We start from the raw sequence: 17,058 nt of genomic DNA, 5'->3' as shown, positions 1-17,058 counted from the left end.
ATACTTAGGGGGTAGTTAAGGGGGCTATAAGGAGATCGTTTAAATTATAAGTTTAAGGTCGTATTTATAAGATCCTCGTAATAATAAACCTTTTTATATATTATAAATTTCTTAGCTTTATAACTCTTATACGGGTTCTTATTATATTTATTAAAAATATTTATATTTAGAAATTCTTTTTTTTAATTATATAATACTTTTTTATATTATATTATCGAGCTCGTCTATTATACTAATTAATTAAGTAAATAGTTATTTTATAAATATTTCTTTTTATTAATTTAACTAATTAATTTTTAATTATAAGCTAGTTATAGAAAAGTTATTTAGTAAAAAAGCTATTTAAAATAATAATAAAAAGCTAGTTACTTAAGTAGTTCCGTTAATTAACGTAATTTAATATAATAAACGTTAATTTCTCGTAAGTAATAAAGGGCTACGATTACTTAATTCTATATAATATTCGAGGATCGCCCCTTTTATTTACTTTTATAAAGTTAATTAATATAAATCTCCTATCCTATACGGTATTAAAAAGTTTATTTTTTTATATAATAAAATACCTTACCGATCTACGATAATAAAATTTAATTATTAATTAATATTAATATTTTTATTATAAAGTAGTTAGTTCGAACTGTAGTTAACGAAGAGATTAATTAAACTATATAAATATTTATATAATTAGTATAAAAAGGAGGTTTTAACTATAAGTTAGGCTAGTTACGATAATCGTAAATAGGGCCCCTAATTAGCCCCTGCGCAGTCGGCCGTATGCCGCGGTCGAATTAGACTTCTAATCCGATAGTAAGATCTTACTTATACGTCGGATTCTACGTTCCGCCGAACTTCGCCAATGTAGCCAGCCGGATCCCACTCGAGGCCGTCACCCTTTAGGGCAATCAGTAACCCCTAGAAGACATAATGAGATATATATAGCGGTACTTACGATAAACTAATTAAAAATATAAGGCTCACGCCGATCTTCTTCTTGAGAGTCCACGAGACAGTTATACTACATCCTTTGATCAGTAATCGAGTACTAAACAACCTCTAACATCTTCTTACAATTGAGTGACTGGCAAAATGAACAAAATGAAGTCGATGGCAATATTCACTCTACCATTGATAAATGCCATGAGATTAACGTTCCCGCACTAGTTGGAATCCCAAAATCAGCCAGTGTGATCCGAATGGAATGGCAGTAGGCCAGGGTGAAGCCACATTAGACGCATACCTTTCCTTGATGCTCACCATCCCATTGCGTCCAATTATAGCTCACTGGGGAGCATACGAGGACGATAGCTAGTATCTGCCCGATACCATAGACCGTCGTGACCCCTAACATAACATAGCAAACCACCCGGAACCAGGTCTCGGCGAAGAGACGTAGGTAGAATATGAGGATCGACAACTTGGTGACAGCCACAACGAATGAGTAGAGAAGCTCCTCGACGAAGAAAAGCTTGACATTATGTCAGTATGCTATCAGTTCCCCAGTAATTGGGAGCATGGGGTATTGGGGCCCGTCCTTACCAAGAGAATCTGGGTGATGTTGTCTGGAGAGACCATCCATATGTCCTGCCCCAGACCTATACCGATCACTACGGATATGGTCAGTCATGATTGTTGAATAAGTATGTCAGCTCGTGAACACACAAATTTGCGATCCAATGTCTGCTGGGATCAGCGCAAGAGTAGATGCAAGGATCAGCCAGTCGTCCCAGCCGAACGAGAATGCAGGATTCAGAGAAGGAATTTTGGAGATCAGTCGAGCAGCTAGAGCCACCAGCGCAATAGAGAAGAGAGTCCATGTGATGGGACCTTGATCCGTGTTGCGACGAACGGGCACTCTGCAAGACGTTTTCGAGTATCTCTGTGCCTCTGGTAGTTAGACGCCTGTCAGCATGATCTATGCGCAACGTCTTGTAGACTTGAACCAAATGATAGATGGGCTTCGAAAGAAAACCGCTTCCAAACAAGTGATGTCATACGTAGAGACTCAGTCACAGTGCAATGCTGTGCCAAACATGCGCCAATGTTTCCGTTGAGCAAACGATTTGTGCAAATACACGTAAAGTCGGTAGCGTTGCAAGGCGACTTTGCAACCTCTCTCGTTGTGCAATTCAACTACGTTACCTTGAGTTAACGTTCACTTAGAATAGCAGATCAGTGGGGTCTTACTGCACATGGGGATAACGAGGCTGCCATCTGCTCCATCGCGGCTGCTGCCGGGTCAAGGGGGGCTGGTGATGTTACCCCGGGCGAAGTTGCATTTGATATTGTGGTCAGTTGTATAGAGGTGGATGCTGCTATCACATCTACGGCGAGGCATGCTAGCCAAACCGCGATGCGCAGTCTGGTCCAGCTCATGGCTGCGTGTCATCTGAGGGTTGAGGCAAGTCGTCCTGTCCACCTGGCGTGATCATAAACGTGATGGAAAAAAGCCCAGAACCAACGCCTAGCCATGATTACGAGATCATTGCGCGTGTTGAAAGAATGGGGGCTCCACCCTATTTATGAGGTCACTAATTGTCGCTACAGCCGGTTGCAGTCTAGATCGAGCGAAACGAGAGGCTATGTGGATCGGAGCAACCCAGGCCTGCCGGGGAGGCGGCGCATGCGGATGAGACATTTGTGCGATGTAGTTGTCGGTGCGAAGCCAAACTCAAAACGGACGATTTTCATCGTCAAGTTCGCTGCACTGAGTCAGACTGTCTGTTAGCTAGAAAATTGCGAGCCCAAATTACTGCCCACGCGAGCTACGCTGTCGTGGACTCAGACAAGGTTTGTAGCCGTCGTTCCAGAGCATAAAGAGACGGCAGGTTGCCACGGGACGTGGGGCGGCATGTTCGACTCCGCAAGGGCACAGGCACCTTGGTTGCCCAGCTCTACGGCAGACTACAAGAGGCACTCTGCCAAAACACTTTTTTCATATGTTAAAGCAGAAATCGTATTTTACAGTTACCCCACTACCCAGGATAGGGTCTAGACTAGTATAATAACTTATAAATAGGGGTTATAGAGATTTATAGCTTAAGAAATACTTTAATTTCGTAATATATTAAACCGTATAGTAGTATATAAAATCGCATAATATCGTACCCTAATATAAAAGTTTTTTTTCTTTTTATAATTTTATTATAAAAATAACTACTACTTTTTACCCTTTTATAAATAAAAATTACTTTTTATTTAAGTTATTAAACTAATAGCTCGCTTATAAATATTATAATATAAATTTATAATAACTTTTAATTTCTATATAAAACGTTACTAAACTAATCGACCTTATAATACCTCTTTATAAAGCTATTCTAAAATAACTAATTGATAATAATACTTATATAAGCTCTACCCTTTTTATATAATAAGAATATATAAACGTATAAGCCTTAATATTAATAAAATCTCTTTTTATAGGCTTAAAAGAGCGAGAATAAAATATTTAATAAATAGAAAAGGAGCTAAAGTAATTACTAATAATTAATATCTTTATTATATTATATAACGTATCCTTTTTTAAAAACGAACTCAACGGTTTCTAAATAAAAACTTATATTAATATTTAAGTTATTAAGAAGTTTATTAAAAAAGTTTAGTTTAATTACTTCTTAACGTTTATTTTATATTAAGATATAATACGATCTATTATTTTATATTTTATAATAAACTAATAAATTCTTTTAATAGAGTAGATAGTATTTCTAATTAACATAAAGAATCCTTATAATATTTTAAAGTATTATAAAGTAATATACAAAGCTATAAGTTTAAAAAGATTCCTTTTTAAAACTATAATCTTATATAAAAAAGATAATTACTAACTTTTTATTATTTCTTAAACTAAAATTAAGTCGTTAGTTATTAAACCTTAGTTAGTAAAGAAGGGAAAAGGTCGTATAAAGCTAATTATAACTAAAACTTTAAGTAAAACGACGTATAGAAATATTCTAAAAACACGGCTTTTAATAAGTATTAATATTAAACTAACAATAAAAATTAAGAAGGAATTATTAGTTAAGTAAGAAAAGGAGATCGTTAAGAAGGAGGTAAAGGTTAAAAAAAAAGTTAAAAACGATAAAAACGATAAAAAAGACGAGATTATAATAATTTAATAAGAAAATAAAGTTTATAATACTAAATAACCTAGTATATTATAAGGATAAAAACGAGTATTCTCGTTAGTAAATAGTTTAGAATAAATTATAATTATATTTATAATTCCTCTTTATCCTTAGTATCGCTCGTAATTACGAAGCTATTTAATACTCTAAGATTAATTTTAAAGTTTTCTAATTTCTACTTAACTTATATAATACTATTTTATAGTTTACTAAGTAAAATAACTTCTAGTTAAAACTTATTATATATATACTACTTTAAATAAATACGAAAATATTAATACGCTTTAAAATAAGGATAATTAGCCTTACTAAACTTTATACTTTTAGCTAATATAGTTAGGGAGCCCTTAATAATTAAAATATAAATTTATAAAATAGCTTAAAAAAGATATGCGTCTAAATTATTATTATTTTAAATAGCATTTAATAGTTATTAAACTTAGTCTTAGTTAATTAGCTATATAAAGTCTTATATAGTTCGTAACGTAGGTTAATAATATAATTACTATAACTAACTAAAAATAATATAAGGGCGACCTTTTTAATAACGAATTCGATAAGAGTTCTAAATTTATATAAAGTTAATAAAATTAGAACGAATTAGTAATATATATGTAAATAGAAGTATAATCTAATTAAAGAGTATATTTATATAGAATAGCTTTTAGAACTTAAGTAGTTAGAAGTATTTTTATAAACGTAAGTATATTTATATATACTAAGATATATATTACTTATCCGCTAATATACTAATCTATTTTAATAAAAACGATTTTACTAACTTTTAATCTTAACGTTATAAATACTTTTACTAAAGATCTAGTAATTACGGAATATAATTAGACTTTTTATTATTAAATAGTATTATAAAAAGTAATAATAAATACTAAATATAAGAACGGTTTCTTTTCCTCGGTTTAAACGAACTCGTAATAATATAAATCCCCGTTATTAAATAATAATAAAATATTATATAAGTATATTCTGGGATATATAAATAAAAACCCCTATATAGAACTATATAATAAACCGTAAATAAGTATTAATATTAGTATAGATCTTAAATCTAAATAATAAAAGCTTATTATACGTATTTAAAAACTAAATATAATTTAATTTAAGAATTATAAACCCTTTATAACGGTACCTTATCTTACTTAACTAATCTTAAACTTATTATAAAAAGGTTTTATAATATATAAAGTAAAGTTCATCTTAGCTAATAATATAAGCTTATTAATAAACCTATATATAAAAATACTCTTTATCGTACCCTTTAATACGGTAAATAACCTCTAGTATATTAAAAAAGAACTTTTTTAATTATTATTATATAATTACGAGCTATTTTAATATTTATTATTATTAAAACTAATTCTGTTAACGAAGTATTAATAATCCTATAGCCGTAATTATAAATCTTTTAGATTAGAGTTAAAAAAGAATATCTTTATCGTTTAAGTATTATTAAAAAAGTAATTCTTAAATACGAATTAATAGATCTTTAAAAAAGACCGTACGCTCTTCTCCTTATAAGTCCTATTTTATAAATTAACGTTTAAAAGTTCGCTTTATAATTTTAATACTAAAAACTATAAAAATATATATAATAATTATGTTATAAGTCTAATTACTCTCTAACTTTATAATAATTATCGTTCGATATAATAAAAGATTAATATATAGTCGTACTATTTTAAAAAAAATAGTAATATATAAAATAAAAAACTAAGAAAGAAATTTTAAATAAGGGGTAAATATTTATATATAATTATAATAATATATAGGGGTATCTTTTTATTTATAAAGTCTTATAAGTATATATATATAAATATAGACGCTTATAGGGATCTATAATACTAAAAAGGATAGAAAAGTATATAACGATAATATATAATAAATAAAAGTTCTATAATTTTATTAAAAATGTTAAACTTTAGGGGGAGCTTTTATATAGTTAGTTATAGCCTTTTATAAGCTAAACTAAGTATATATATTCTAATTTATAGCTAATAAGTACCCTACGACTCTATAAGGGCCTTATTATTTAAGTATTAAGCTTAACTATATTATATCCTAATATATACTTATATAAACTCCTATACTATACTATATAAGAATATTAAATTAATTACTCTTTACTTAGAGTCTATATAAATTAGTAACGCTCCTTATAATCTTATATATTATTATATATACCCTCTTTATTATTTTTAGCTTACTTAGCTACTTATTTAAGGGCTTTTATTATTATATAGAAGTATATAACGGGGATAGTACTTAAAACTTAAGTAGAGTACTAATACGGACTTTACTACGACCCTTATAATTATAACCGCGCTTAATAACCTTAATAAGTATATTACGAGTTAATACGAATTATTAATAAATTATAAATAAATATAAAGTAATATAAGGTAATATATAAGTAATAACGGGAGGCTTAACGAGTATATACTTATATATAATAAATATATAATTATAACTAGAGCAGCCCTTATTTATAAAAGTAACGTAATTAATAAAAATACCTTTACTAGCTTTATAATAAGCATATAACTTAGTACTAGTCTTAGCGTTACTAAATATAGTTATTTAAATAGTATCGGTAGCTTAAGTACGAGTTATAGTAATATCCGGGGGTATATAATAACTATTTTTAATAATCTTAGGGTTAAGCTTAATCTAAAGCTAGGGCTAGATTATATAGGTTAATATAATAATATTAAATAGTATAGGGTAGTATATACTAACCTATATAATACTAAGGTTATAAATTTAATAAAAAGTCTTTAAAAAGGAAAGTAAAGAGCTTATAAATAATATAAAAATCTATATAATAAAGAAGCTATTATATAGAGGTATACGTATTAATAAAGAGGTAAGAGGTTATTTTATAAAACGTAAGGTTATTAAGGTACTACGTAAGTTAGTATACGGGGACTATTAGGAGCTATATACCCTTAATACGGGCCGGAACGCTATATTAAGTACTTATTATAAGTATTATACGGCGTACGTAATTATTAAAAAAGGGAGTATCCTATACGAAATTATTAGTATATATATATAAATAGTTAATATTAAAAAAAAAAGCAAATAAAAAGAATTAAATTATAAATAGGTATATATATATAATTATACTTATAATTACGCGTATATTAGCCTAAGAAGAAGTATAATTACTAATTAGTAAAAATTATATTAGTAATTACGTATAAAATTGCTTAATTATACTTAATTAATATTTCTAATTAGTAAATCGCGAATATTATATTTATAATTACGTATATAATTAGGTAATAGTAATAAAAGTAAAATAGAAAAGGGTATAAAGTATAATAAAGCGAAATATAATTATTAATAAGTAATTATAGGAGTATAAGTAGATTACTTATTTTACTTAAGGAATATTAGGTTAGTTAAGAGGAAAGGGAAATTAATTAGTAATAGAAATTAATAAAAAGAATATGCCCCCTAGTTACCCTATTTTTAGTAAGTAGTATAACCGCTCTTACGTAACCGCTATTACTTATAGTCGTAAGTAATTCTTTATAATAATATATAGGATTTATTATAATATTTATTTATATATACGAGAAAGTCGCGCTATTAATACTTAAAATTTATAGTAGCTATAGGTCTATTAGAAAGAACGGTTTTGGCGGAGTGCCTCTTGTAGTCTGCCGTACAGCTCGGTCCAGATTCGGGAATGACTCGATCCATGGGAAGCGCGGGCCTTTTTGTGTCGTTTACGAGATGTCGCGACACAGTGATAGAATAGACTTTTGCCCAATTCTCACTTCCCACGTGGCAGCTACACTACCTATCCTTAAGAATGGGAGCTTGCCCGCCGAGCAGCCACGCGGCAATGACACGAACAGAACGGAGCAATTCCCTGCGAAGTTCCCCGAAGATTTACGCAACAACGCTTCGTGAACACTCAAAAGACCGAACACATGATGAGCCTTGAGCACTAAAATTGCACACCCATCTTGTTTACAATAAAGCACAGGTTCATCGGCCGGTTCAAGAGTCTTGTGAACATGCAAGAGAAATGCTCGACTCGAAGTCTCAGTACTTAGGCCATATGTGACTCGCGTATCAGAGCTCATAACCTTATGCTAGGAAGCCTTGATAGATCAACTCGTCGAGCATGGCTGAATGAGTCAGTCGCTGCCCGTGCTTTGCTTGGTCTGAAGGGGCCCTTAGTTCTTATTACCTTGGAATTGACGGGTTGTTTGATCGCATGTCCTGATCCGAATGGTTTTTATGTGCAATGTGATACTGAGCTACTAGACAAGTATTCACCCATCTTGTGAGAGTCATGGTGTAGATATGGGATACCTGGGTAGTTCCAAGCTCTATCCAGGCTGCCTTCAAAGCAATGCTCGTTATAGGTTGAGTCTTATTGTTTACAAGACACAGTACTTGCAATTTCTTGGATTGAATTGGGTTCTAGGATCCTACCTTAGACTGAACAAGTCCGAGCTGGCCAATGAATGACATTCCCAGATGAGTATGGCTGAAGGTCACGCCTAGACCTGCCATACTTCGTAACAGAGCACCAAGAATTTCTTGTTGTGCAACCATCAGGTATAGAAATGTTTTCAATCAATTCGTCAGAACTCAGATGAGGGCTAAGACTACACGGGCAGGTATGAAGAGGCGAAAGGATCAACGACAGGTATATTTTGCAGCCTGTCTCGGATCACGAAGCTGTGCCACAGCTATACAGTCAAACTATCACGTACTAATTCGTTTTCAGATTTACGGATGCTGGGCTTGCACAACAAGTGCGAGGCGCCTAGTTCTTGAAAGGAAGGCAACCTGAATTGAATCTCGGCTGTCTTATCATTCTGCCGATTGAGTCCCATATAGGAAAGTGAGAACGTTGCCACGCTTACTTTCCATAGCTTGGCAGATCCTATGGGATTTTACTCTTACCCTAACATCCAGAACTGCAGGTCTCATAGGGTAATTGTCAGCTAGCCGTCGCTCCGCCAAGATGACTAGCGACTCTAGCAATTATCTCTGCTAATGTGGGAAGTAAGAATGTATTGCCGAGAATGTTATTCTCTGTCCAATGTTGTTAATGCCAGAGAGCTATAAAGACTACATGTTAGCATCCAGGAAGCCAGATTATAACTCGATCTCATCAATCACACTAGATCAACAATTTGAACATCTTCAAGTCTAACTGTATCACCGTCTTCAACTCACAAAACCTCCTTCAAGTCTCAAAATGCGTTTCTCCATCGTCACGCTCCTGACCGCCATCATGGCTGTGACCACTGCGGCAAGCTCTGTGGAAGCTGAGAAGCGTCAGCTTTCGGCTGTAGGTGTGAGTTGACAACGCGTAATGGGTTGAGCTAACAGATCTCATTAGTGCGTTCAGCAATGCATGGATGATCTTGGCATTTATGACGGACATGCCATTTCCCAGTGCAGGAGAACCTGCGGTGAACGCCCTTGAGAGAAAATTGGGTGAGTGGCGATGATTTAAACCATTCCTCTTCAAAAGAATACCTCAAGACTTCTCTTTCGATACGCCAACTACGATGTTCGGTCGCTTACTCCTTCCCGTCATATAGCACCGAGTCCGCTAGACTCCCGGGGGTCGCACAAAGTTCGGGTTCTATCATTATGCGTTCAAATCAGGTGTCAGAGTAATCCTTGGCCGGTTTTTTGAAGACGCGGCGATTCCAGTCGTTAGATTGCCTAAGGTAGAGAAAGTAGACGCGGATAGGTGCAAATACCGGCTGGACTTGTCAACATCTTTCTTTGTAGTCCTAACTAAGTACCAAAACCTTGTTCAGCGATACTTTCTCCCTGCCTAGTCCAACAACTTGTTCATTTTGTCAAGATCGCTTGCCGCCATTGACAGAGCTCTCAAAGTTATCTCCTTGCTGCATGAACTGCACGGTCTATATTGATTCCGAGTGTAAATCTCGTGCGATGTGGTAGACTCTCTGTCCGTTGTCTAACCGGCCTCTTTGACAACCAATGAGGAGAGCTCCAAAGGAAATTTGTGTTCTCGAGAAAAAGGGGTATGCACCAAAGTGCATATGCCATGCATGTGGCCATTTTCAGCAAGCCGCATGTACTGAACAAACCAAACTACATGTACCTACATGGCTGGTTTCCGGACCAACATGGGCTAAGTATCGGGCCATCATTTAATACTTTGGGCATAGGTTGGTAAGTAATCCATCACCTGCATTATTGAACACTGTCTTCAGGCGATTAGTGGCCAGAAAGTCTCGACCATCAAAGACCAGATTTGTCGAGTCGTTGACGTTCTAGAGGGGTGACCTAGCGCGTAGTCTTACCGATGCGGTATTCTCACCGTAGAGTCCATCGGGCCTTTTGTTTCTAGTCATTCCATATCTCTTGCATGATCATGCAGCGCTTGCTCGTGTTGTCTGTTCATTGGTGTTCTATGAAATTCCTAATATCTTCGCCGTCACGAATCAATAATGTTCCGCGAGAGTCTAATCACATGTAAGATATTTCACAGCCAACCGTTTCGGTTGTTTGGTCGAGAGCCAGGGACGTTGGACGCGCTAGTTCCCGTGAACATAGCCTAGACCCATGATATGATAACCACCATCCGGGTTTATTTGGTGGCAACCATGAAGGATCACCCGGTTTCTCGGGAGGTGGGGGCGGGGGCACGATGCAAGGGAGGCAACCAGGCCTGCCGAACCTTTTTGCCGGCCGGTATCACGATCAAGTACTTATTCTCACTGTCCCCTCTTGGCACTCACCTTCCGTTATTGTCGTTTCTCGCCGTTTTTGAGTAAACATTTGTTTCCAAACAAGAAACATCTGTTACAGCATGTGAGTGCTGTTAGCTCACCCCCAAAGAATGAGACCTCGATTTTTCCAACCTGACCACGGCCAAGTAATGGTACTCAGATTCTCAAATCAGCAGCCCCATGCCCAACCCTCACTCCATGTAGATGCCCATAAAGCCTTACCGCTTGTGACTTTGATTGAGACTCACACGCCCCGTGATCGGAAAGATCTGCCCGTCCACTCAACACGTGAGTGAATCAAGGCTAGCGCCAAGTACCGCGCGGGACGATCGAAATGAGGAGATTTCATGTCAGGATCTGCGTCTAGACCGGATGTCAGAGATCCACTGCATGCAGGTATCTTGGAACCCTTGCATAATGTCCCGCTGTGACAAAGCCTTAATTGTAACCTTACATGGTGGGCGTGCCTCACCGTTGGTTCACTCCAGAAGGGAGGCAAACATCCTGCTTAGAAGCTGAGTTATAATCACACGGCAAACACACATGTCTTGTCACCGCCCGTCGGCCGGCTCCCTCCTCATCGGGGGTCTGATCGGGTCCGCTTCGTTGGAAAACAAAAGTTCTGGTGAAGCTGGTCCAGATAGCCGCCGTTGCAGTCCCGGGCCGTTCACCTCCCTGATTGGATTTTAAGATTCACAAACATGGAAAGTGATGCTCCGCACCTGCCCGTTGGGTACTGGGTGTATTGGATGTCACGTTCTTATGGTCAAATGAACGCATTCCGCGGTTGCAACGGCAAACCCAAAGCAGCGAAGCATACGACGCTGCAAACTCCGTCGGCCGGAACTATGATGCGGAAGTAAAAAGCACCCGGTAAAACGCCTTATTCTCCGATGATCGCATCAGGCTATTAAAGAATCGATGTGCCTCTTCGAAAGTTCAGGTCTTGGACAATAAGTTCTACTGCAGCATCATCCAGCCTTGATACAATCGTCTCACAAGATCAGTCCATTCATCTCAGATCCAATACCCACACCATGAAGACCTTCTCCATCGCCGTTGCCATGCTAGCGTCCCTAGTCGCTGCAGGGGACTTTAGCAAGAGTTGCACGGACGAACACGTCGACCCCGCAACCCAGGTTCTGACGGCGAACTGCAACGCCGGTGACGGCAAGGGCACGGTTAAGTCGACTTCCCTTGACCTCAACCAATGCTTCACCTACACGGGCACCAAGATCCAGGTATGCGAGTTATACACACAATTATATGTGCTTTACGTTGCTGACTCTCCTGATGTAGTACAGCGGCAAAGGCCACTTGGGTGATTCCTGCAGCGACTGCTATGTCTACCGCATCGAGGACCCGGTCTACGGGCCGATTTTCGGCACCACCCGTGTTTGGCTGAGCTGCTCTTGCAACGGCTCCGAGAGTCAAATCGAACTTGGTAAACAGCCCCTCTTCTCCTCTTTAGGTCTCGGCAACCTGCTAACGATGTCGTCGCATCAGATACTACGCCCGTGTCCAACCAGTACGGAACTCTGAGCTGCACATCATGATCTACGAGAATGAGAGAGGCCTCTATCAGTTACCGCTAAACACCCTTGAAAGTGGTGGCGGCGAATCGTGTTGGAGGCTATGAATGATGTTTGACGAATCACAAAGCACGATTTGAACGACCGCCACTCTCCGCCGCTGCGCGGGCAAATGCGATGTGGCTGGATGGAAACCATGGACACTTTCTCAAAAGTTCATACCCTTCTTGTACATATTTAGTCCCTCTTGTTCTGCATACTCAGTAGTTACATTTCAATGTCTAGCATTCCGTTTCTTTCGTACACGGTACCAGGTACGATTCTTCCCCAGACTCTAAAACTCTGTCCCAGTCGACTGTCTAAATTCGTAGAAATAGTATTGCGATTGAATACATCCGAGCAGTGCTGTCAGACCATAGAGTCGACGACCACATCGAGTCATCCATCCTCACTACAATTATGATGTGAAAGTTTCTATCTTAACGAATCAAAACTCCTTTCCTTGCATCAACCTAAAACTCCACGCTTCCGTCCAACCTTCCTCCTATATACTTTTTCTTAGTACGCACTGTTAGTGCGGGCCACTCTACTATACTAACCTCCTTAATAAGGCCTATTCTACCCCCCCTTTTTCTCTTATATTAACTATAACTAGCTTAAGTAACGGCCGCTATACGCTACTACGGTTACTACCCTCTTTAAATACCTTTAGTACCCTCTTAGGCTTTATTATAATCGTCTAATCTACGCTATTTCGGTCCTTAATTAAAAAACGCCGTATTCCGGACTCTATTAAAGTAATACTTATAACCCCTAAAATTATAAAGGTTCTAATTACGAGACTTAGGCTAGATATATTTATTACCGCAACTTAGCCTAGATTAATAATAATAACCTAACCCCCCCCTAACTACGGAGCGCGTTTTAATAAGATTACGACTATTAGTAAGATTAGGACCCGTCTATTTAGCCTCTATTTTATAAGAGATATTACCTTCGTAGTTATTTAGGAGTCCTTTTAGCTACTAAAAAACTCTAAATATATTATTATTATAAGCTATTATATTACTAAGCTCGAGGCTCTTTTTAAAAAACCTTAGCTACTACCCGCTAGAACTTCTTAATATAAACTAGACTATAGAATTACGACGGGCCTCTCTTTTACTAAAGTACTTTTTTAAAGCTCTAGCTATTATACTTAGCATCTTATTAGTTACTAACCCTAGGGGCTTATAGCTCGAGCTTTAAATATAATAAGCGACTTATAAAAAAGAGCTAGAAACGCACTTCCCTCCCCTAATACCTATATTTTTATTTACTTTAACCTTAAAAATCCCCGTTACTAAGTAGAGGTACGGTTTATTTATAAAGAAGTTATTAAAAACTGCTCGCTTAAGGGTAAAAATATTAGCTTAGTAACTAAGGTTCTAACCGGTTATATACTTACCCCGAAGACCCTAAGAGCATAATAAGCTATACTTAGTTACTATACTTAGCTATTTAAACTCTTTAATATAATTATTATTAAGGGATCCGAAATTTAGTCTACTTATACTATTAAAAGTATTAAAACTCGGATCCCCGGCCTTAATAAGTAACCCCTCGATTTTAATACGTACGTCTAGGACGAGGTTAGAGTAGTAGTAAGGATAACCCCCCTCTACTACTAGACCTTTAGTTTAATAAACGGCCTCTATATAACTTATATTATATCTTTCCCGAGATTAGTAAAAAGGCCCTTTAGTATCTTTAGATTAGTAGTAGCTTAGCTACTTACTTACCGACCCCTTTTTAAGTAGTACTAGGTCTATTTAGATTAGTATAGTTCTAAGGACTATACTAGGACTTAACGTTACTATTACTATAAAAAGCTAGGATATAACGGTAATTATATTACGATTATTCCTTAGTACGTAAACTACTAGGGGCTATATACGAACGATTATATAAGCTACTTTATATACCCCTAGAAGAAAAATAGTACTATTATTTACTAAACCTCTTAATAAAAAAAACTCCTATATAAAATAAGTAGAGAACTCTATATATAGGTTACGAAGCTCGACTTCTTCCTAAGCCCTGCCCCTAGGTTAGACCTTATAAAGTCCTTAGGTACCTAGCTCTAGGATAAGATTATAAGTATTAAAGTAGAGAGACTTGCTAAGGATATTATTTAGAGGTTTATAGTTATTAATATAGCTACGTATAATACTAGAGACTACCTAAGTAAACGAGAATAAACCTATTTATTTATTATAAAATTAAATAGTATTATAGATTCTATTTTAAAAAGCGGTAACTACCCCCCCTTTAAAAAATAGGGCTCTAAACTCCCCCCCGAAAATAACTTAGAATACGAGGAGCCTACCCCGAAGAAAAAGAGTAAGAGTAAATATAAAAGTACCTCGCGTAGGCGCTCTATAACTACTTATAACTAGCGTATTTAATACGTATTAAAATTAAAGTACTATAAGCTAACGTATAAAAAAACGGCCGTAAGTACGACTACGCTCTTATTATTACCGAATTTAAATAAATAGATATCCTATTATTATAAGAGCTATAATATAGTATAAGTAAACCGTAGAATATTACTAAATCTTACTTTAGTTTTACCCTATATTTACTAGTTTAGAGCTAGGCTATAACTATTAATAAACCCCGGGTCCTTATATACGTCCGCCGGACCCTCTTATACTTAGTAATATTTAATATTATAAAGCTCCCTTATTAGGACTTATTTAGAGTACGTATCCTAGGGTATTATATCCTTAATATTTACCGCGCCCCTAATAAGAAGTATATATTAATAATACTCGATTACTAAACCCCTTTATAAAAGCTACTTATTATAGGGGATCTAAACTCTTATTATACTAATTAATAGCCGGGGACCCCCTTATATACCCCCGGGAACTACTTTACTAATTAAATAGACGGCTATTACTTTACTATATTAAACCCCGTAGGGGTCCCTATTTATAAAGCGGGTAACGTATTTAACCTAGCTATTTCTAACGTCCCCTTAGCCCGGACTTAGATTATTAGCTATATATATACTAAATCGGACTATAATACTCTTATTATAACTATCCCCTTTCTCGCTAGCTTAGGTAATACGTATTAGCTAAGAAAAAAAAAGCGGAGGATTAAATTAGAAAATATACTATAGTTCGTAAAGAGGGTTAGAGAGCTAACTTAGGTAATATATACTATATACGATACTATATAAAACCTTAATTAGGCCGCAGAGAGCCTTAATAACGTATTTTAATATACTTATACTTCTTCTTCTACCCCGTATTATATAGGGAGTAGGGGGACGAAGTAGTAAGACGAATTATATACTAAAGCTAATAAATATTTTAAAATAATATACGCGGCCGACCCCTAATCTCTTATTATAATTATAACTAATTAATAACGCGATAGTATTATATAGAGGGCTAAGGCCGCTATATAAGCTAAAATAGTCTCCTTTATTAAAAAGGATTTAAATATATACCGAATTATAAATTAGAACCGGCCTAGGCCTTAGGTCTAATCCCCTCCTCTATAAAATAATAAGAATATAATTACTAAACTTATTAAAAAGGCAATGCTCTTCTAAAAAAAGCTTTTAGAGCGTACGACTATAAAGGACGACGCATATTTTAACTTTACGATATACCCTTATTAACTATTACTTTAGGATCTTATTATTTATTAGCGCGAAGTAAATAATACGGTACTTAGCGCGGGAAATACTACCCTTAGTATAAATAATATTACGGTTTTAATATTATAGGCTTACTAACTATATATTAATAACTACGTCCGTTACTTTTATTAAGCCTATCTCGTACTTAGGTACTACCCTAAGGCTTAGTAAGACGCTAAGGTAGTAATAATACTAAAGCCTAACTAGGATATATATATTTATAAAGGCTAGCGCTTAATCTTACTCCTAGCGACCCTAGGAAAGGGGCTAGAGCGCTTTATAGCTAGGAGGATATTCTATATTATTATTACCCGAGGCGTGCTTAATTTATAAATAGCTAGGGTACTACTTAAGTAATTAGCTATAAATATAACTAGGGTAATAGCTTATAATATATAAGCTACCTTTAATAAGAAGCTAGTTATTATTATTATTATAATAAATATTAAAAGAGCCTTCGACTTAGTATTATATAACTAGTTATATAACCGGCTCTAAGCATAGGGTTGGCTTAAGAATATTATTACTTAGGTATAGTACTTTAACTAGTCGTACTAAGCCTTAGTTTATTATAAAAGATATTAAACTTTTATATCCCCCCTCTTTTATAATCTATTATAGGGGTTACCGATCTTACCTATCCTCTTCTTATTATATACTAAATAGATTTATTAAATTAGCCCAGAGTTCTCTAAATTCGGTTATATTAATAATTATATAATACTAAGCGTTAGGAGGGATCTTACTAAAGCTACTTCCTAAGTATAGTAGATTTTAAATAATACTATTACTTAGGGTAGGGATAATACTATTTAGTTTAATCTTAAGAAGACCGAAGTCCTTTATTTTATAAAGCGGATTTTACTAAGGGCCGGAGATATCGCCCCCCCCCCTATTTATTATAATAATAGGGAGATTAGACTTTATAAAAAGGGTAT

At 35.4% G+C, this 17,058-nt stretch overlaps 3 protein-coding genes across 3 annotated transcripts; 2 read left to right on the top strand and 1 right to left on the bottom strand.

The window, feature by feature from the left end:
• Positions 1–819: 819 nt before the first annotated feature.
• CLUP02_16938 (uncharacterized protein) lies at positions 820–2,373 on the bottom strand (the record flags this gene model as incomplete). Its single annotated transcript, XM_049295855.1, has 8 exons — positions 820–912; positions 979–1,015; positions 1,069–1,157; positions 1,238–1,465; positions 1,537–1,604; positions 1,660–1,884; positions 1,941–2,109; positions 2,185–2,373. 8 exons carry the CDS (start codon positions 2,371–2,373, stop codon positions 820–822), a joined length of 1,098 nt encoding a protein of 365 aa, XP_049153002.1.
• Positions 2,374–9,372: 6,999 nt separating this feature from the next.
• Positions 9,373–10,433, top strand: CLUP02_16937 (uncharacterized protein; the record flags this gene model as incomplete). The annotated part of the gene is made up of 6 exons (XM_049295854.1): positions 9,373–9,471; positions 9,517–9,589; positions 9,652–9,788; positions 9,968–10,052; positions 10,139–10,324; positions 10,378–10,433. 6 exons carry the CDS (start codon positions 9,373–9,375, stop codon positions 10,431–10,433), a joined length of 636 nt encoding a protein of 211 aa, XP_049153001.1.
• Positions 10,434–11,925: 1,492 nt separating this feature from the next.
• On the top strand, positions 11,926–12,444 carry CLUP02_16936 (CVNH domain-containing protein; the record flags this gene model as incomplete). Its single annotated transcript, XM_049295853.1, has 3 exons — positions 11,926–12,129; positions 12,188–12,332; positions 12,395–12,444. 3 exons carry the CDS (start codon positions 11,926–11,928, stop codon positions 12,442–12,444), a joined length of 399 nt encoding a protein of 132 aa, XP_049153000.1.
• Between the last annotated feature and the right edge of the window lie 4,614 nt (positions 12,445–17,058).

The sequence above is a fragment of the Colletotrichum lupini genome, chromosome 9 (assembly GCF_023278565.1).
Source record: "Colletotrichum lupini chromosome 9, complete sequence".
Taxonomy (NCBI): domain Eukaryota; kingdom Fungi; phylum Ascomycota; class Sordariomycetes; order Glomerellales; family Glomerellaceae; genus Colletotrichum; species Colletotrichum lupini.
The sequence above is the reverse complement of the archived record's forward strand: the minus strand, read 5'-3'. Positions and strand labels throughout refer to the sequence as shown.